Genomic DNA, 20,962 nt, shown 5'->3' on the forward strand with positions numbered 1-20,962 from the left:
ATAAATCTAAATGTTAAATGTTAAATCTAAATGTTATATATAAATCTAAATGTTAAATGTTAAATCTAAATGTTAAATCTAAATGTTAAATCTAAATGTTAAATCTAAATGTTACGGGAAACTAAATATTTAGCTAATATGCAAATTACGGATCTCAGCTCTGGAAAGGGAGAGGGATTTAAAAAGAGAGAGGGGACAGAAGAAAAGAGATGGGGAACTAAACAGTAAATCTAAATGTTAAATCTAAATGTTAAATCTAAATGTTACGGGAAACTAAATATTTAGCTAATATGCAAATTTATTGTACGGGTCAACGGAAATACCAAAATAAAAGCTTCAAGAAAACCTCCCGTGCTAAAGTGTGCCGGTCGTGGTCAGGTTCTGTGTTTGCGCTCCTATCACGGTCACTTTTGACTGCCATGAGCTGCTTCAACTATTCCCTACCAGCATGTCCAGCGATTTAGCTGAAAACATTGGAAGAGCCGTTTTGTCGGCCATTCAACAATAGTGCACCCTCGACCTCACAAACGACGCAGCACTTGGTAAGTTTATTGTATAGCATTTTGGACGGGTTGATAGCAGTGTTAGCAAAACTAGCAAAGCTAAATTACTTAGCTAGTCCTCAATTATTTCATTTGGTAGGCAGCAGACAGAGATCGAACATCATACAACTCTATTTATTTATTTGGTAGGTACGTAACAGTCGTTCTTGATGTAAATGTTTCCTTAGGAATCCAGCAATGCACCTGGACCAAGTAGACCTGCCGTCTCCACTGGGATACCATACCGCTCGGTAGGCCTTCTTACACATATCATTTAATTTATTTATCATGAAATTTCCCCTTGTGGGACTAATAAAGGTATGTTATCTTATCTTAGCTGACTGGTTTTGATATACAGTCAGGTCCATAAGTAGTTGGATACAGACACATTTTCTAATGTTGCTTCTGTACATTACCAGAATGAATTAAAAATGAAACCACTCCAATGCAGTTGAAGTGCAGACTTTAAGTTTTAATTCAGTGGGTTGGACTAAATGAATGCATAAAAATGTGAGGGGGAAAAATTAATTTTTAAAGGCTCTGCCAGGCCTTTACTGCATTGACTTTCAGTTGCTGTTTGTTTGTGGGCCTTTCTGTCCTAAATTTAGTCTTCAACAACTGAAATGTATGCTCAATTGGGTTAAAATCCAGTGACTGACTTGGCCATTCAAGAATATTCTATTTCATTACTTTATTAAAGTCATGGGGTGCTTAGACTGTATGTTTTGGGTCATCTTCCACCTTTATTATGAAATGCCTCCCAATCAATGTGACTACTTTTAGCTGGACTTAAGCAGACAAGTATGTCTCTGAACACATTCAGCTGCTTCAGTCCTGTGTCACATATTCAGTAAACACTACCAGTGCCACTGGCAGCCATGCACGCCCAAACCATCACACTGCCTCTGCCATGTTTTACAGATGATGTGGTATGCTTTGGATCGTGAGTCGTTCCACCCCTCTCCATACTTTTTTCTTGCCATCATTCTGGTAGAGGTTGATCTTGGTTTTATCTGTCCAAAGAATGTTTTTCCAAAATTTTGCTGGCTTTTACTAGATGGTTGTTTTTTTTTTTGTTAAGTCCATTCTAGCCTTTCTATTCTTGAGGCTTATGAGTGGCTTGCACCTTGCAGTGAACCCTCTGTATTAGGGCTGTTCGATATGACGATATGAAAACATCTATCATTTCATATTATACGCTATCATTTGTTCTGTGGTGTCGCAAAAAAAATTTTACGTCAATATTTTTCATCGTTTTGATGGTCACTGTAGTGGCTGTATTAATTTCTTAATTTTCTTTTTTCTGTTATGTTCTCTTTGACTGCATGTTGTCTGTTCACAGTAAAATTTTCAAAATGCAAACACTACGTCTCAAATCAATTCCAGGCCTTTTATCTGCTTAATTGGTAATGACATCATCATTTTAATATGGATACCCTAAATTAAAGCTGAGTCTGCACATCATGTCCATGATATATTTATGATTGGAAAATGTTTCAGTAAACGGGCAACAAAATAAAACTTGTTAGGGTCCAAATACACACTGACCTAACTGCAGGCCTTTTCTACTCTAATTGAGTGCTCAAAGCACTTTATACAACAGATCTCATTTACCCATTCACAGGCACAGATTAATACAAGCACTTTTTCTGTCCAACATTCGCACACAGTCATACTCAGATAAACCCATTGGTAGCTGTAGATTAGAGCACCTGGGGACTGAATCACTAGCTTGACCAAAAATCACCAAATGCTAATCTACAAGATACAAAAGATTCAGTTTTCTGTGTAATGGGTAGACAATAGTAAGATGGTCTGAGTCTACAGTTTGTTTGTTTGTTTTTAATGAACAGATAACAGAAACCTTACGGATGTATTATAATGCATAGGTGTCTATCTGTATCTGTGTTTGAATTCATTTCAGGTTCCTCTTCCATCAGTTCCTCAAGCTCATGCTACGCGCTCACATTTTGTGAGAAAAAAACAAGACCTGCAAACACTATACAAAAGATGTTGTGTGCTTGCCCTTGTCTTCAGCATCAACGTTTCTCATACCGAGAGGGGATTCACGAGCAAAACTAGCACAAGATGGCCTTATTGGGAAGATCTCCTTTACATCTGACTGGTCTGAAGCACAACTTAGAGAAGAAATAGCAGCAATCTTCAGAAGAACATTTGCACTGTCAACTGGCCAGACATTCCCTTTTGAGTATTTGAGTACAATTAGAGGATGTAAACGACTAATGAAACCAAATGTTTCTAGCAGTTTTCTTTGGGGTGGCCAAGAAGTTGGCTCGATTTGTTCCACCACCTGCCTCTATATAATGGCAGGGATACAAAAACCTGCACAGGTAAACATTTTATATTGCAGTGCAGAAATATTTATTGTCTAAAAAGTGAGTCTGTTCCCTTAACATAATTTTATTAATTGTATTAATTAATATTGCAGTTTCAGCAGGTGTAAACAGTTTTTAGTGCAGCCATGTGCCTCTGTGTTACCAGTGATTTGGTGCAACTGTATTTGATTTTATGTAGAACATGCTTTCTTTTCCCTCAGGAGGAACCAGAAGAGCTGTCTGACAGTGACTTTGAAAGTCCAGTCTGCCGGAGAAGACGAGGTATGTGACGTGAATGAGAACCTAGTGAGGTTCTAAGCTCGATGACCAGTTAGATTTTGTTACTGTAGTGTGTAATAATTCCTGGGGGGTTTGTTTGATGAGAGCATCATTAATTTGTCCGATTGGGGCGATCGTGGCTCAAGAGTTGGGAGTTTGCCTTGTAATCGGAAGGTTGCCGGTTCGAGCCCCGGCTCGGACAGTCTCAGTCGCTGTGTCCTTGGGCAAGACACTTCACCTACCGCCTACTGGTGTTGGCCAGAAGGGCCAATGGCGCGATATGGCAGCCTCGCCTCTGTCAGTCTGCCCCAGGGCAGCTGTGGCTACAACTGTAGCCTCCACGTGTGTGTGAATGGGTGGATGACTGGGTGTGTAAAGCGCTTTGGGGTCCTTAGGGGGGACTAGTAAAAGCGCTATACAAATACAGGCCATTTACCATTTTAATGTTTACGAATTATCACAGGTGATTACAGCCAAGGAGGAATATGTGCCCAACTTTCACTTAAACTAATATAAGGATATATAAAGGCTCTGTTAACATTATGAAGCAAGTCATGCTGACCTTCTTTCCTTTGTTCAGTGCATCATGCGTTGTCTACAACACCAGGTGAAAGTGAGGCCAAGCATCAGGAAACAGAGAGCTGCATTCAAGAGAGTGAAAATGAGGGCCAGGCAGAGGGACAGCAGATGTTTCCATATAATGTGGCAGAATTTGTGTAAGCTGTTGTCTAGGGGTTAAAGAAATCCTTCATTTTAGATGTTGTTTAGGATATTGTTTTGATGCAAGTTTCCAATTTGCATGTTTGGGGTTTTTTTGCTGAATGACTGCAACTTTAGGATTTACATTTAATTTTTTTTTTTTTTTTTAAAGATGTAGTGTGAGAAATTCTTCAAGGCTGACATGTTTTATGATTTCTAATATCTCTTATCTACTTAGCCCTATTTTCCTGGAGGAAGATGAAGCTCTTGAAGAGGCAATTCAGCGTAGCCTCCTAGAAGAGTCTGATAGACAGAGTGAAGTTCATATTTCAAGGTAAGATTTGAAAGTAACCTTTGATAATTGAATATCTTATTTGCATCTTCACTTGCATCATTTTTTTGCAGTTACACAATTACAAAGGTTTACATTTACATTACATTTCTGACTAATTTAATATGGACTATCACAACATAATTATCTGTTGTAACTCTGTGCACTTGAGTCAAATGTACAGCAAATTTCCATTTTTCCCCAAGATCTGTTTGTCATTGTCCCTTTTTTATTGAGGTCTTTTAAGAAGCTCAGCAAAGAAGAAATTGAAGGTCTTCTTAGAGCTCATAGTGAGAAAGTCATTACACCAGGAACAAGACAACTCCATATCAGTCGAGCCAATGTGTGGTCGACTGCTTTGCGTCAGTTCAAGAGACCCAAGTTTGCAGAAAGCTGTGAGATGCTTTATGTCACATTTGCAAGCGATGAACATGATACAGAGGAAGATGCTGCTGACCTTGGGGGGCCAAGGCGGGAGTTTTTCCGTTTACTGGTGAAGGCCATCTTTCAGGACAGTGGTGCTTTTGAAGGTAATATGATTTCATAGACAAACTAACTAACTAACTTACTTACTCAAGGCCTAAAGGCTTGTTGACGACACTTGTTTTTATAATGTTACAAACGCAACAACCACCTGATCTGAACATTGTTTGACAGAACATTAACAAGTTAATAAATGACTACAGATAATAAATCTGTTATGTTCTGTGTCTGAAACAGTAAAAAAAAAAGTAATACATTTTTGTCTGTCAATCTCAAGATATCAGTTTTGGGTCTGTACAGAATATACTTTTTTGTGTGTTATTTTTCAGCTACACCAAATGGATGCACACTGAAATTTAACATCCTACACTTGCAAAATGGAGTATATCGAACCATTGGCAGGATGTTGTCCACAATAATAGTGCAAGGTGGAGAAGCACCTGCCTTTCTCTCTCCACATGTAGTAGACTACATTGTGTCAGGAGACATTCTTCAAGTACACCTAACACCGGATAATATAGGTGACCCTGAGTTAAGAGAGAATCTGAAAAAGGTGAATTGCAATATTATAACAAGAATATTGTAATATTTCCTATATTCACAAGTCTTCTGGTCTTCTTTTATAATATATAATAAATACACTTTTGGTTATTAGAGGCAATTCCATGTATTATATTTTCAATTTGTTTCCTTTTTGTTAAAAAAAAAAATTATTGGTGAAATACAGCCAAATAAACCAAAACAAAAACATTTAGAGTCCAATTAAAATGAACCATCTGCAGTATTTGTGTACACTGGTAAAAAACAAACATTTAAAGTGTTTTTCTTAAATATTTAGGTTGTAAATGCAACAACTCAACATGATTTGGAGGAAGCAGTCAGCTGCTGTGACTCATGGCGATATCAAGTTGAAGGTCTTCCACTCACAGTCACCATGGCCAATAAAGATCTGTTTGTGAAAAATGCAGCTCTATACCTTGCAGTTCTGCAACGGCAAAGCTGTTTCGATCAACTAACTGATGGCTTGTCCTACTATGGAGTGAGATTTATTTTTTTTCTGTATCAATTGGTCATTATTTTATAATCATTTAGAGTGAGCTACTTTTTGTATTTAAAACGGGAATTTAACCATTATTTAAACTTTTCTGTCTAGATTTTATCACTCCTGAGAGAGAACCCCAGTTTGCGTGTTCTGCTTGACCTATCGGGGGAGGACAAAGATCTGACAGCCAGTTTAATTGCTGGGGTTCTCAGGCCAAGCTATTCTGTCCTTGGGAGCAACAGAAGAGTTAGAGAGGAGCTGATGGTGGTCAAATTTCGGGAATTTCTCCAGTGTGTCGAAAGTAAGCAGAAATTCACATAATGTAGTCTGGCCATGAAACAATTTGGGACACTAAAGTAAAACTTTGTCTTTTTATGTCACATGCGCGCACACAAAACAGGAATAAAGATGTATGATAGCTTACAACTGACAAGCAAGGCAAAGACAGAACCTCTGTATTTTTTATAAAAACATTAGCCATCATTTAGTTGTTAGCTCAAGCTTTAACTATTTTAGTGTCCCCAGGTTAACGGTGGTTTTTCTTTGTTTTTAGATAAAGAGCTGAGAGACTCACTTGGAGAAAGAACTCTTACCAAGGATGAAGAGGCATTTGTGAAAGCTTTGAGGCCTGGTCACATCTTGGCTTTTGCCACCGGGAGCAGCAAGGTTCCAGCCATAGGTTTTCAACCAGCTCCTAAAATAACATTAATTCACGATGAAAGCAAACATCTCCCGATTGCACACACACATGTGCAAATGAGCGTCAGCTTTTTGTGAATGAAACAACAATGGCTGATGATGATGCTTTTCATTACTGCTTCTTAGTAGCACTCATGAATGGAGCTTTATTCAGCACCATCTAAACATGTTCCAAAAAAGTGAAATTAAAATGGTGGGTTTGTTAACTCTAATCCTGTTCATTAATTGTAGTTTCAAGTAACTTTGCTTCTTACAAGATACTTGAAATAAATTCTGACTGCATTTAATGCTGAAATGTAATAATTTTCAAAGCTTCAATAGATTTATAAAAATGCTAACTCTGTATTTTCAACGACAAATCAATAAAGTCACTGGTGTAATACAATTAATGATTTTATTAAGCTTTTTTTTTTTTTTTTTTTTTTAAACAAGGACACTTCAAAACAGTTTATGCACAGAGTATACTAAACATGCTTTGTAGAACAGGCCAGGATTACTTAGACATCTAACAGCAACATTTATTAAGACTATTGCAACTTTACAATGATTAAAACAATACTGTAGGTAATCTTGTGAATTGATTTAAAGACTGACTGTTCCGTGTTGATAATTTTCACTGTTATACTGTATTACACTGTTACAGTGTGAATTTGATCTTTACTGCAATCTGAATAACTGGTTTTACCCATAAACTAAAAGTGGTTGTACCCTTCTGAATAGCCTATGAGTCACTGTCAGTCATTAACTCTGAGTCCTTATGTGGCAGGAGGCATCACTGCTAGAGGGGAGGGGCTTCTGCAGTAGTACAAAAAATGCATTTACTGTACAGCATTTAAGAATATTAAGTGTCATCACTCTTTAGAACATCACTGGTATCCTGTGGTTGAGGTCACACATTTACAAGTTTGTTAAAAATATACTGCTGTGTTCGTTGAAACAATGTTTTACCATTATTGTTGTCTTCTTCGAAAGGGTGAATGCTTGTATATAGCTCTTGTAAATCGCTGTCATTTAATGGGACAAACCTACTTTCAGAGTTTGACAAGGAGGGTATGGAGACCTCTGCTGTAGAAAGTTCTGGGTTGTGACGATGAGACACATGAGTTCCGCAGGAAAAAAGCTGGATGGGAGTTCTATTACCTTCAGTGGAAACAGAGTGAATGTTATATCCAGCTTTGAATTCCTTCAAAGTGCGGTTGATTCGTGGTAGAAACACATAATGAAGGCAAAATAGGTCTGTTGCATTTTCTAAGTCTAGGATACCAAGTGATTCCAATTCATAAAATATAGGTGCATAAATGCGGCTACAGTTGTTGTTTAAGTCTCGGTTGAAACGCTCAATCCTCTGGTTGTGCACAGAACTTCCCATTAAGACAGAGCTTTCACCCCTGCTTGCTCGCATGTCCTCCCAAATCTGAGCATTCTCTCCTCCGTGATCAGTCCTGATATGCAGGGGTCTGCCAAATTGTCCAACAGCTGCAGTAAAGAGGGCTTTCACAGTCTCAGCTCGATTATTGCTGGAGCACTGAAGAAACATCAACATCCTGCTGTATCCATCTATTGCACCATGAACAACAAACTTCCAACGAATCAGTTTGTGATTTCCATCTATGTGCCATATGAAATTTGGATGAGGCACAGAATATACTCGCCGAGCAACTGCAGTTCTCCTGGATAGAACACCAGCCGAGTCCACCCTCCGCAGTGACTTTCTTACACGCCATCTTTGAACCACTATGTTTTTGGAACGCAGATGACCCATCAGCATCACTTCTCCAACATTTGGATGTTCAGTTTTTATCTGGGACACTCTGATCTAACTCATGGTCACTGATTACATTGAATTTTGACTCTGAGATATTATAGTCTTGCAGTAACTTATACAGAGTGGGCCTGGAGATTGAAAGGATAGATGCAGCTTCAGTAAAAGATGTTTTCAGGGAAAGAACATTTTCCAATTCCTCTTTGGAAATCTGAAGCCTTCCTTGGTAACCATCCTAGAACACGGCACAGAAAATCTCAATGAGCACAATTCTATAACAAAAGATGGGTAATTTGAGGCAATTGTACGGTGACAGATTAGCTAGAGAGTAATATTTTATCAATAGTTTTAAAATATGAAAGTGAGCAATCAAAAGACACTTCACAGCAAAAACAGTAATAAAATATGACGTAAAACTTGTGAATGTTGTTGGTGGTGATGTGACACTGCTAGTGATGGACCCCTAAGAAGATGAAATGTATGTAGAGTCAGAATCATTACTTTGACAGGATTTAATTTAAGGTGACATATTACACCAAAGAAAAAACAAAAATCAGTCAGCTAAATGATATGTGTAAGAAGGCCTACCGAGCGGTATGGTATCCCAGTGGAGACGGCAGGTCTACTTGGTCCAGGTGCATTGCTGGATTCCTAAGGAAACATTTACATCAAGAACGACTGTTACGTACCTACCAAATAAATAAATAGAGTTGTATGATGTTCGATCTCTGTCTGCTGCCTACCAAATGAAATAATTGAGGACTAGCTAAGTAATTTAGCTTTGCTAGTTTTGCTAACACTGCTATCAACCCGTCCAAAATGCTATACAATAAACTTACCAAGTGCTGCGTCGTTTGTGAGGTCGAGGGTGCACTATCGTTGAATGGCCGACAAAACTGCTCTTCCAATGTTTTCAGCTAAATCGCTGGACATGCTGGTAGGGAATAGTTGAAGCAGCTCATGGCAGTCAAAAGTGACCGTGATAGGAGCGCAAACACAGAACCTGACCACGACCGGCACACTTTAGCACGGGAGGTTTTCTTGAAGCTTTTATTTTGGTATTTCCGTTGACCCGTACAATAAATTTGCATATTAGCTAAATATTTAGTTTCCCGTAACATTTAGATTTACTGTTTAGTTCCCCATCTCTTTTCTTCTGTCCCCTCTCTCTTTTTAAATCCCTCTCCCTTTCCAGAGCTGAGATCCGTATTTTGCATTTTAGATTTTGCATTTTAGATTTTACATTTTAGATTTTACATTTTAGATTTTACATTTTAGATTTTACATTTTAGATTTTACATTTTAGATTTTACATTTTAGATTTAAAATATGAAAAGTTAAAAATGTTTTACTAAATGTTGTAAAAAATGACTCGAAAAAAACATGTTTTTGTAAGATTTCGAGCTAAATGTGGAAACTTGTTGCTGTTAATTTCGGCATGTTTCAGTTTACAAACGGCGCCCCATATGTTTGGCTTTTCCAGTGTTTTACTTGTTCGTGAGTAAATCGTTTTGGCTGAGATTAAAGTTATTCGATTAAATTTAACTTCATTAATCCCTCGGGAGGGGTCCTCTGGGGTTTTCACAAAGCTGAATAAACGTCAAACAGAAAACTGATTAAACAAAGTGTGAGACGGTGGAGAATTGACGCCAGCGCCCGGTTATATTTTAGATAGCAAGGAGCAGACGCAGTTTCACTCCACCGAGGGAGCTCGTGACGTACTACCCGGCTTTCTTTAGACCGCGAAGGCGGGTCCTCAGGTGGAAGCAGCCTCTGAATTTGGACACCCCCGCTGTTTCCGGCCAGCCAATAATAACTGTGACATTTAACGTCTTTTGTCGAATAAATAAACACTGTAAAATATATTTACACCCCCCCAACAGCCGTTTTGAATGTTGGCAAGTATGAACCGTCTGCTCGGTGTTTCCTAAAACGTCAACGTTTGGCGTCACACCGACAAACAGACCCAGCTTCGGCACAAACCTAAACTAACTAACCGACCAAAGAGCCGCGTTAAGTGGCGATATCACTAACGTCACGTAACTTAGCCGAAGGTTAGCTAAATTTGACTTTGTAAGCCTTTTTCATTACGCTAACATTTGTGATATGACTGTGTGACCAAGTGGTCGGCGGGGTTATGAACAAAATTAATTGACAACGCCACCCAGGGGAATTGCACCCCCAGGAAATATATTTAAGAAAAATAGATAAAAGGAATAAAAGACCGCACAGATTCAAGGATGCACACTGAGGCAGGTTGGCTTCCAATATTAAAACAGTTTTATTTATAGAAATGAATAAAATATTATAAATAATATTTTATAAATAAAATATTAAAGGTCAAGATGTAGCATCATTATTGACAGTGTCCTACAGTAAAAATAAAACCATCGTGGAACTTGGACTTACCAGCAGCCGTGGAACCAAAAGGAAATCACACAAAAAGAATCACTGCAGACCACCCAGTGCTGTACAAAAGAAAGTGTGAAAACGACCCACCACCTGAGGTCCCAGGGCCACTGGCTCGTCCTCCTTCACTGAAATAAAACACAGAAAAATATGTTAAAAGAATAAGGACACTGAGCGTCAGGCTCGCTACAAATCATAAAAAGACTAAAACACTCTAATAAAAGAAATCACACACACACACACACACACACACGAAAGGCTTATTCCCCACGGGTCAAACTACCACTCGTGCTGGTAATAATTATTCTCAGGCGTAGGCCGGTCTGGCTCCCCACCGGCTGAGACCGGCCACCCAGGCGATTTAGAGTCCCAGCACGACACTCGGGCAGAGAGTCACTTCAGCCCGATCACAGAAGCGTGGGTACGAGCAACAGTCCAGGGTAAAATAGAACACCAGGCGAACCCAAAACAAGGTAAGCCTACTTAACAAAAACAAGACAAGACAGCAGACTCCACCAAGGAGTCTCTTCCAACTCCACTCTTCCAATTTAGGTTGGGCAATTTGCCATGGAGGGGTGAGTACAGCAGTGAAACCCTGAAACAGATAAATGTAACCTTAAACTCTTATAGCTATGAATGCTAATAAAAGTAGTTCAAACGGCTTACCCCAGGACCGGAGGCACTATACTCTCATTGGTGGAGATAACACGAACACCTCTCTCCGCAATGGCAGAATTAAACAGACTGCTGCGCTACAACAGGCCGGAAAACTTTTGTTTACTTTGTTTTGTTTTTGTGCATTTCTTCTGTGTCTGGGCACTCCTCTGGATATTCGTACACCAGAGAAGAGCTCCTTAACTACAGGACTACAACGCCTGTGGATTTATTTCCAATATTTGTCGCATCTGCGGCAGATTTACTGCTGACCCTGACCAGGAAAGCGAGACGCCGAAAGAGAGGGAAGCGAGCCGGCGCACTCGTGCGTTTGAGGAGACGCAGACTGCGAACCGCTCTTCCTGGGATCTTCCTTTCTAATGTACGATCACTCAGGAATAAGACAGACGAACTGGCCCTGATGAGAAGCATGAACAGAGACTTTGCCTCCTCCTGTGTGTTATGTTTTACGGAGACGTGGCTCTGTGAGGACATCCCGGACAGCGCGCTCAAGCTGGAGGGCTTTCATCTGCTGCGCGCTGACCGGCAGGCCTCTCTCTCTGGTAAGACCAAAGGTGGAGGTGTCTGCTTCTACATTAATAGTGGCTGGTGCACAGATGTAACAGTGATTGCTCAGCACTGCTCTTCCTCTCTGGAATACCTTTTCATTCACTGCAAACCGTTTTATTCTCCGCGGGAGTTTGCTTCATTCATCCTGGCCGCTGTTTACATCCCGCCAGACGCAGATGCGCAGGCAGCTCAGTGTGCACTCGCGGAGCAGATACTGCACATGGAGCGGACATTCCCGGACTCTCTCATCATTGCTCTTGGGGACTTTAACAAAGCCAATCTGAGCCATGAGCTTCCCAAATACAAGCAGTATATTAAATGCCCGACCAGAGAGGAGAGGACATTAGACCACTGTTACAGCACGATCAGCGGGGCCTATCGTGCGGTGCCGCGTGCTTCACTCGGACTCTCTGATCACGTCATGATCCACCTAATCCCCGCGTACAGACAGAGGCTGAAGCTCTCCAAACCTGTCGTGAGGACTAAAAAACTGTGGAGCAACGAGGCTGTGGAGGAGCTTCGCACGTGTTTGGAGTCTACAGACTGGGACACAATGAAGGCTGCTTCTAACAGCTTGGACGAGTTTACGGACACTGTCACCTCCTATATCCACTTCTGTGAGGACAGCATTGTGCCATCACGCACCAGGGTGAGTTATAACAATGACAAACCCTGGTTTACTCCTAAACTCAAAAAGCTGTGGCTGGAAAAGAGTAAGGCGTTCAGAAGTGGAGACAGGGACTGCTACAGAGAGGCCAAGTACAGGTTCACTAAAGAAGTGGACATTGCTAAACATCAGCACTCTGAGAAGATGCAGCAGCAGATCTCAGAGAATGACTCGGCCTCTGTGTGGAAAGGTTTTAGGAATATCACCAACTACAAGCCTAAAACCCCCCACTCCACTGACGACTTGCTCTTGGCCAACACCCTCAACGACTTCTACTGCCGTTTTGACGAGCCATCAGGCAGCCTTCACACCTCCAACGGCCCCAACAATAGAGACACTTTGGACACTCATTCCCCCACCTCTCCCCCCTCCATAGAGCCATCACCACCTTCAATCACTTCACCTGCAACACCCCCCTCAAAAGAGGATTTCACACCACCTCCTCCCACCACAACTCTTCATATTCATGAAGCAGATGTGAGGAAGCAGTTTAAGAATCTGAATGCTCGAAAAGCTCCCGGCCCAGACGGTGTGTCTCCTGCCACCCTCAGACACTGTGCAAACGAGCTGGCCCTAGTGTTTTCTGGCATTTTCAACTCCTCACTGCAGGCATGTCATGTGCCTGCCTGCTTCAAGTCCTCCACCATAATCCCTGTCCCCAAGAAACCTAGGATCACTGGACTAAATGACTACAGACCCGTGGCTCTGACATCTGTGGTCATGAAGTCATTTGAGCGCCTAGTTCTCTCCCATCTCAAGACCCTCACGGCCCCCCTCCTGGACCCCCTGCAGTTTGCATATAGAGCCAACAGGTCTGTAGATGACGCCATCAACATGGCCCTACACTTCATCCTGCAGCATCTGGACTCCCCAGGAACCTACGCCAGGATCCTGTTTGTGGACTTCAGCTCTGCCTTCAACACCATCCTTCCAGACCATCTCCAAGGCAAGCTTTCCCAGATGAATGTGCCTGATCCCATCTGCCGGTGGATCACTGACTTCCTGACGGACAGGAAGCAGCATGTGAGGCTGGGAAAGAATGTCTCGGACTCCCGGACCATCAGCACCGGCTCCCCTCAGGGCTGTGTTCTTTCTCCTCTGCTCTTCTCCCTGTACACCAACTGCTGCACCTCCACCCACCAGTCTGTCAAGCTAATCAAGTTTGCAGATGACACCACCGTTATCGGACTCATCTCGGACGGGGATGAGTCTGCCTACAGGAGGGAGGTTGAACGTCTGGTGTCCTGGTGCAGCCACAACAACCTGGTGCTGAATGCCCAGAAGACAGTGGAGATTATTGTGGACTTCAGGAAGCACACAGCTCCACTCCCCCCCATCATCCTGACTGACACCCCCATCACCTCTGTGGACTCGTTCCGCTTCCTGGGTACCACCATCACCCAGGACCTGAAGTGGGAGCCCACCATCACTTCCGTCATTAAAAAAGCCCAGCAGAGGATGTACTTCCTGAGGCAGCTGAAGAAATTCAACCTGCCAACACGGACGATGATGCAGTTCTACACTGCAATCATCGAGTCCATCCTCACCTCCTCCATCACTGTGTGGTACGCTGGAGCCACTATCAGGGACAAACAGAGACTGCAGCGTGTTGTGCGCTCTGCTGAGAAGGTGATTGGCTGCAGACTCCCATCTCTGCAGGACCTGTACACCTCCAGGACACTGCGGCGTGCAGCTCGGATCTCAGCTGACCCTTCTCACCCTGGACACAGTCTGTTTGACCTGCTCCCCTCAGGCAGGAGGCTCCGGTCCATTCGCACCAGAACCTCTCGCCATAAGAACAGTTTCTTCCCCTCTGCTGTCGGACACATGAACAATAACCATATGACTGTTCCCACCACTAACACATGACCCTACGCTGTGTTCACTGCATCATTCCATGTTTGGCACTGATCACCACCTGCACTCATGTATATATCATGTATATATCTATCCACTTAGCACTTTTAATTCTTATTCTTATTTTTATATTTTTATGACAGTATGTTGCACTGAAGCACCGCAGCAATTTCCTAATGTTGTAAACCTCCTCAACATCTGGCAATAAACCCTTTCTGATTCTGATTCTGATTCTGAAAAAAGTATATTAACACAAATTCCAGTATTCGGAGGGAATCTGAGGTTAAGCGAGAGCATACCTGTAGCTGTCATATAATCGGCTCTTGCTGATCAGTACGTCAGCATTTACTGCTGTATCGCACCTGAAGCTCGGGAAGAATTAATCCAACAAAACATCGGCTTAGCTTTATACGGGCTAGCGCCACCCTGCAATCAATGTGCAGGTGGGTTCCCAATTAACCCAATCACCTGATACAAGGAGCGAGTGCAGCGGAAAGAGAGCGAGGGTGGTAGAGCGAGCGAGAGAGAGAGAATGAGAGAAGAAAAAAAACGGAAGGCGAGTAGCCCATCTGGCTACAACTGCACTATGCTGTTGTTGACTCCACTCCATGTAAATACAGGCCATTTACTTAATTCTACAATTCTTTCATTATGCTAACATGTGTTCTGGTGTATATATGAAGTGGGATAAAAACCCAGAACTAACTTTTAATAGTTTATTTCTTCTCCGCTTCGACTGTAGGCCATTTCCCCCCAAAACTTCCTCCAACCTATGATTCGCAATGAATCCTGGGATTATGGTGGGTCACGAACCATACACCTGAGGCGTCATTCAAATCTGTGAGCGCGCGCAAGGAACGCCGCGTCTTCGCGTGCTTTCCTTGTGACGTCACTAGCAGATCAAAGGCGTTCGCGCTTGCTGTGACCTGTCAGTAACGTCACAGACAACCGAGCCCATAAATAACGGCTCTCAGACAGAAAAATCAGAACTCGATGCTCATCTGTTTGCAAAACGTTCAGCAGTCGGCGCTCTGTAATAGAAGAAAATTCTCACAGGCTCAGACGAAGAAAATCACATTTGTGACACAACAATGGAAACATTAAATGAAAATTCAATCGTGGTCACACCAGACCAGATTATCCCGCCAATCAACAGGTGCTTTGAAAGGCTCTCTGAAGTTCAGTGGAGCATAATAGAAAATGGAAAATGCGACTCCAGCGTCCATGCCGTGCTCGCTGAAATGATTTCTGAAATCATTCAGATCGCCTCTGCCAGCATCCTGCAGATTGCCCTTCCTGTTATTCAGGAACCCATGATAAGGGAAGAGTTTATGGATGAGGGGAAAATAAGGGTGTCCCTCGGAGACTCGATCTCAGCTGCCATCGCCGGCGCTCTTAATGTCTCAAAACAGCAAGATAAGAGCGCTGACAAGCTGACGCTGATGGTTGAGGAAGAGATCTCAGAAAAGGTCAGCTCAACCATTGCACTGATTGAAAAAAGCCCCGATTTCCCAGTAGACCCCGCCGTTTATGTTAGCGGCAAATTTAGTAGTATTAAGAAACTACACCGCATGGTTTGTTGCGCTGCCTCATGCCTGAAAAGGTATGCAGCATGTAAGCTGCGCTGCCAGTGTGGGACAAATGGGTCTCATTCCAGTACAGAACGCACTGGTTCAAAAATATCAGTGCAATCAGCAATCGCAGAGATTTCTGTTATTCTGTCAACAAGGAGCTCAGATGGAGAGATGACAGGAAAAGATAAAGATGAGCTCCCAGAAGAATCAGCTCTAACAGCACAAAGCAAAATAAAACCGACTGCAGAAACGCAAAGTATCCAGGCTCCAACCCCAGTAGAAATGGTTGCAGCTGACATCGTAAAGATACTTGCTAACATGGATTCAAGCAGTGAAGAGCTCTGTGAGAAATGTAACTTGCCCAAACCTGCCTTTAACGCAGGCTTAATTATCCACAAGGTGAGACACCACTTCTCCAAATGTGTGCCATCCACCTCACACGCCAGGCTCAAAGCACGCAAACACAACTTTTCCATGTTTGCAAAAAAACAATTTGAAAAAATGAAAACAGAGCTGAAAAAAAGAATAAAGGCAAACAGGAAACATTTTGTTTGTCTACAAAACATTTGCAGCCACCCCAAGAAGGAAACAGCGCCCTCCAATGAAAGTATAGTTTTCATTCTCCCAGGGTCAGTACCTGAAACGGCTGGTCCCCAGAGTACAGAGGCTCATCGCTCCCCTTCTCGACATACGGCAAGCCTGGGAACCGCAATTAAACGTTCTTCTTCAGTCGACTTTAACGTCATTATATCAGACGTTAATCAGTTATTTGACAAATTAACAAAGAAAGAAGAACTCTTCCTCATCGATAAGACCTTGGGGGACTTTAAAAATAGTGGGCATATCAGGAATTTTACGGAGGACTTAGTGGCAAAAGTGTTTGATCTACTTACGGTGGATCGAGGCTATCAAATCCCCATACCTCTAATGGGTAGGTCCCTCTCAGATACGGTCATCTCCAGGACGCCACAATCAGTAGAGGGCTCAAAGCGTCGCATTTCTGCTGAAGTCCTCTATGTCCTCATAGATGACACAGTAGAAAGGTTTTTGCAGAAGCTTTTACTCTTCTGCAATGAAGAGGAAGATCAAATTGTTCAAATGGACAAGATTTCTGGGGCCCTGGAAGACATCCACAACTTTATTAAAAGAACACAGACCACAACACAGGAAAAAAAGCCCTGCTTCAGATGGCAGAGGAAAAGAATCTGGTGCATCACTTCCAACACCACAATCTGGGAGCATTTCTCCAGATAAATGCTCTGTGGCATCTGAAAAACCACCTCAAATGCCACAACCTGGGAGCATTTCTCCAGATAAATGCTCTGTGGCATCTGAAAAACCACCTCAAATGCCACAACCTGGGAGCATTTCTCCAGATAAATGCTCTGTGGCATCTGAAAAACCACCTCAAATGCCAAAAACTGGGAGCATTTCTCCAGATAAATGCTCTGTGGCATCTGAAAAACCACCTCAAATGCCAAAACCTGGGAGCATTTCTCCAGATAAATCATCTGGAGCCTTGAGCCTGAAACACTCTCTCAAAGATTCCTCCAAAATATCAGAGATGGGTTCTGTGTCAGGTTCATCTTCTGATGTTGAGAAAATTTCCCATGACCTTGCGTTGCTCCTTATCATGAGAGTCATCCTTAAATCTAAACCTGAGACCCAAAAGTCTGCTGCTCGGATTGCAACTACTACAAAAGAAATAGACACGGTCATCAATCGTCTGAGCAATCTAATGCAGCCTGAACTCAGCAGCACAGCGTCTGCCACAAGTCTGACAAATGACAAGACAAAGTTCATCAAGAAAATAGCCAAACGCCTCATCAAGGAGTTTGGCTCCCCAGACAATGTCTTAAAGGCTTCGATGGCAAATGATTCATCTTTTGACGAGGCTCTGATTAGACATCTAAAAATCAGCCTCGGAGTCATCCCGGGTCCCCCAAAGACGTCCAAAATATCCAGGTTTTTTTCTGCGGTGGGAAAAACATTGCTAAAACCCTTCAGGTGGTTCACTAAAGCCAGAGATCATTAAAATGACCATTTTGGCTTTTCCCACTGCCCTGCTTCTTTTAAAATCTTGAAGCAGACTTTTAGCACCAAATCCTTTTTTTAAAAACATCACCATAAAATTTTGGGATCAGCCCTCAAATCCAAATTTTAGAACTGTAGTTCACGCCATCTCGTCTCCTTTTGATTTCCATCCCCCCAACCGGTCGCGGCGGATGGCTGTCCCTTCTGAGCCCGGTTCCGTTGGAAGTTTCTTCCTGTTAAAGGGAGTTTTTCTTCCCCACAGTCGCCTCGTGCTTGCTCAGAGGGGGATCATTTGATTGTTGGGGTTCTCTGTAGTACAGTAGGGCTTTGACCTTACAGTACAAACAGGGAGGAGACTTTGTGATTTGGCTTGATTTTTAAAATATCTAATTCGGCATGAAATAAAAAAAATCCAAATTAAAAATACATTCCAAGTTTGTTTGTGTTTTTCTTCTGTTGTCAAATATGTAGAAAGTGTTACACGTGTGATTTTAGTCATTTTGCATCAGTTTGTAGCCGACGTGTCTGTTTGTGATCATCCTGCATCTGTTTTTGTCTGATTTGTGTCTTAGTTTGGTCAATTTACATCACTTTTGTGGCCCAATTTAGTTGTTTTGCATGTATTTGTGGCAAAATGTGTGGACCCTGTTTGACGTTGCTATGTTTTGTCTTAATGCTTCACTTTGGTTGTTTATGTATGTGCTCATTTTGATTCTAGATGTAGACCTGGCATCTGAAAATTAGCAGAAAATTAGTTTAAATGCCAGCCTCCCCAGATTCAGAAGAAATTTCCTTTCAGCCATCTCACTTGTTTCATGTCCCCCCACATGTTTGTTCCCCTTCTTCATCTGAACCAACAAGAAGTGTGAGTACATGTCAGTCAGGGTCTTGGGCAGCTCTCCTCTCTGCTCTGTAGTCAACATGTGCTCCAGAACTGTAGCAGGGATCCAGCAGAAGACTGGGATTCTACACATGATGTGGAGGCTCCTGGATGTCTTCATGTGGGAGATGATTCTGGACAGCTCTTCATCACTGAATCTCCTCCTGAAGTACTCCTCCTTCTGGGCATCAGTGAAGCCTTTGGCAACCCAAAACATGAAACCCAACACTTTGTCCCGTCAATTCTCAACTTCTGATGCCACGGCAGAGGAGACCATTATTTTCCCGCCCTCCTGCATTGTTTGTTTGCTGTACTAAGAGATTGAGTCATTTTCTGCAATGCATAGCGGGACACATGTCCCAGATGTTGAACTTCACATCATATCATGCTTTGTAGATACTTGCAAATCTCTATAATATTAAAGCTTGGTATTCTACACTAAAAAGCTATGAACCCTGAAAAAGAACCAGCTGTTTTTCTGTGTTCTTTAAATTAATATATTGACCATTATTAGCTGCAAAGGCCTTTGAAACGGATTTGCACAGGGCAGATGTATTCAGGTGAAAATGTATGACTATATTATGCCAAGCTTTTGAGGATCTTAATGTCTTTTTCCTTTTTGGCAGTTTTGTTCGCTGACTGTGGCAGATCAATACTGAACTATAGGTTAAAAGTCTTCATATAACAGGAAGGTTTTTCAGCTGCATTTTTCACTTGGAAACTCAATCTCTGATTTTCAGAATCCATTTGTTCCATTCCAATCATATTACCAAATCATACACTTTTGTTGTTGTTATAAATATTATTTTGGTTTTAGCGAGAGCAATTTTTCGCTTCTTTTTGACTTTTTTAAAGATGCATCTTGTAGGCTTCAAGTATTTGGAGTTTCCATCCAAACTTCTACATTCTGAAGCCTCTACAGCTCTGAAGATATTCAGAGATGCTGAACCAAACAACCAACCGTGTCTTCTAAGCCTACATTTTATTTCTTTTTAGTTTGATGACAAAAAGTAGCCCCTCACTCAGCCGTACATTTCTGGCTCAACTCTAAAGTCCAACCTCCTCCTTAGATTTGTCCTTAAGGCTAAGATAGCAAGGAAACATTGAAACAATGTTGAGTCAATATCAGGCTGTGTCATTGAATCAACGTTGAAGTGTGACGTTGACCTAACGTCACTCTTGCACCCTTTTTTAACGTTGAATCAACGTCAGGTTTTGATGTTGAATCAATGTTGAAACCTGACGTTGATTCAACGTTATATTTTCTAATACTGCTGACATTGAAACAATTTCAGATTCTGATATTGAAACACTGTTGAGCTATGGTGTTGATTTTCCACCTCTTTCGCACAGTTGCTTTTTATTAAAACAACAGTTAAATAATGACTGGAAATCTACCTTTCTTTATAGGTATTTTAACCAATACTAAACTACTACATGTTTCCATCAATACTTCAACCACCTAAACACATAATTGTATTTATTCCTTAAATTGGACACCCTTTATAAAAAAAACCAAATGTCTCACAATGTATCATGTCAATATTAATATCCTAAAATAAGAAAGCATTGCATGTGATGTAACAGAGAAAAAAAATAAACAAAAAAAGGTCAATAGGCATGTTTCGTTTGCTAAATACTTTATTAAAAGACAGTTTCCTATTTACGTTTATATGATTCACAGAAGTTTGTAATTTTTTGCATGATGTGCGTCCTGCACCACCCAAACGATCTGGGGCGTATCGGAGCCATTTCTGCACTGCTTGTGCAAAGACAAACTCAGACATAGAGTTTGCCCCTAACTGCTGCGTCAGGCTCCAATCAAGGCAAAGCGTCTCACCTATAGATACATTTTAAGAGATGGAATTAGCGTGTCTCATGTCTTAAATGTGTATGCAAGTGCTTGTGTGTTTAATCAACAGGCCGTTGTTATGTATTTAAATCACATCTGACAGCTATTACACTTTAGTTACAAAGTGTACATAACCTTTACCATTGCCTTATTTGCCTCTTGTGATTGAAGAGCTGCCTCTGCATTGTTTAGCTCCTCAATGTTGTGCAAGGGCAAATCCAGAGGCAGTACCCCCAGCATCTACCGATTCATTGCAGCCGGTATTGCGGATGGCTCTGACCTCCTCACGGAG

At 41.8% G+C, this 20,962-nt stretch overlaps 1 protein-coding gene and 3 long non-coding RNA genes across 7 annotated transcripts; 2 read left to right on the top strand and 2 right to left on the bottom strand.

Moving 5' to 3' along the window:
• Positions 1-244: 244 nt before the first annotated feature.
• On the top strand, positions 245-6,688 carry LOC120721949 (G2/M phase-specific E3 ubiquitin-protein ligase-like). 4 transcript variants are annotated; one of them, XM_040012593.1, is made up of 11 exons: positions 245-542; positions 731-793; positions 2,467-2,893; positions 3,100-3,160; positions 3,738-3,873; positions 4,095-4,190; positions 4,425-4,717; positions 5,000-5,223; positions 5,509-5,709; positions 5,824-6,013; positions 6,266-6,688. In XM_040012593.1, the coding sequence occupies exons 3-11, from the start codon at positions 2,786-2,788 to the stop codon at positions 6,487-6,489; spliced, it is 1,533 nt and encodes a 510-aa protein (XP_039868527.1). In that variant the 5' UTR covers positions 245-542; positions 731-793; positions 2,467-2,785; the 3' UTR covers positions 6,490-6,688. The 4 variants fall into 4 exon arrangements, with proteins under 4 accessions (XP_039868527.1, XP_039868526.1, XP_039868529.1 ...); XM_040012592.1 differs by having other exon boundaries at positions 245-793; XM_040012595.1 differs by lacking the exon at positions 2,467-2,893.
• Positions 6,689-6,836: 148 nt separating this feature from the next.
• On the bottom strand, positions 6,837-11,352 carry LOC120721951. The gene is made up of 3 exons (XR_005693301.1): positions 11,249-11,352; positions 10,583-11,177; positions 6,837-9,107 (listed from the first exon to the last, which is right to left on the bottom strand). It is a non-coding gene; the product is annotated as an uncharacterized LOC120721951 (long non-coding RNA).
• Positions 9,071-20,332, top strand: LOC120721954. Its single transcript, XR_005693304.1, has 3 exons — positions 9,071-9,082; positions 12,504-12,505; positions 19,916-20,332. It is a non-coding gene; the product is annotated as an uncharacterized LOC120721954 (long non-coding RNA).
• A 109-nt stretch (positions 20,333-20,441) lies between these two features.
• LOC120721953 lies at positions 20,442-20,923 on the bottom strand. Its single transcript, XR_005693303.1, has 2 exons — positions 20,812-20,923; positions 20,442-20,658 (listed from the first exon to the last, which is right to left on the bottom strand). It is a non-coding gene; the product is annotated as an uncharacterized LOC120721953 (long non-coding RNA).
• Between the last annotated feature and the right edge of the window lie 39 nt (positions 20,924-20,962).

The sequence above is a fragment of the Simochromis diagramma genome, unplaced genomic scaffold (assembly GCF_900408965.1).
Source record: "Simochromis diagramma unplaced genomic scaffold, fSimDia1.1 OVJJ01000613.1, whole genome shotgun sequence".
Lineage (NCBI taxonomy): Eukaryota > Metazoa > Chordata > Actinopteri > Cichliformes > Cichlidae > Simochromis > Simochromis diagramma.

Coding starts and splice junctions, on each gene's coding strand:
- LOC120721949 (XM_040012592.1), top strand. CDS start 2,786: ATGAAACCAAATGTTTCTAGCAGTTTTCTTTGGGGTGGCCAAGAAGTT. Junction 5,224..5,508: donor TAAGAGAGAATCTGAAAAAG/GTGAATTGCAAT, acceptor TTAAATATTTAG/GTTGTAAATGCAACAACTCA. Junction 6,014..6,265: donor ATTTCTCCAGTGTGTCGAAA/GTAAGCAGAAAT, acceptor CTTTGTTTTTAG/ATAAAGAGCTGAGAGACTCA.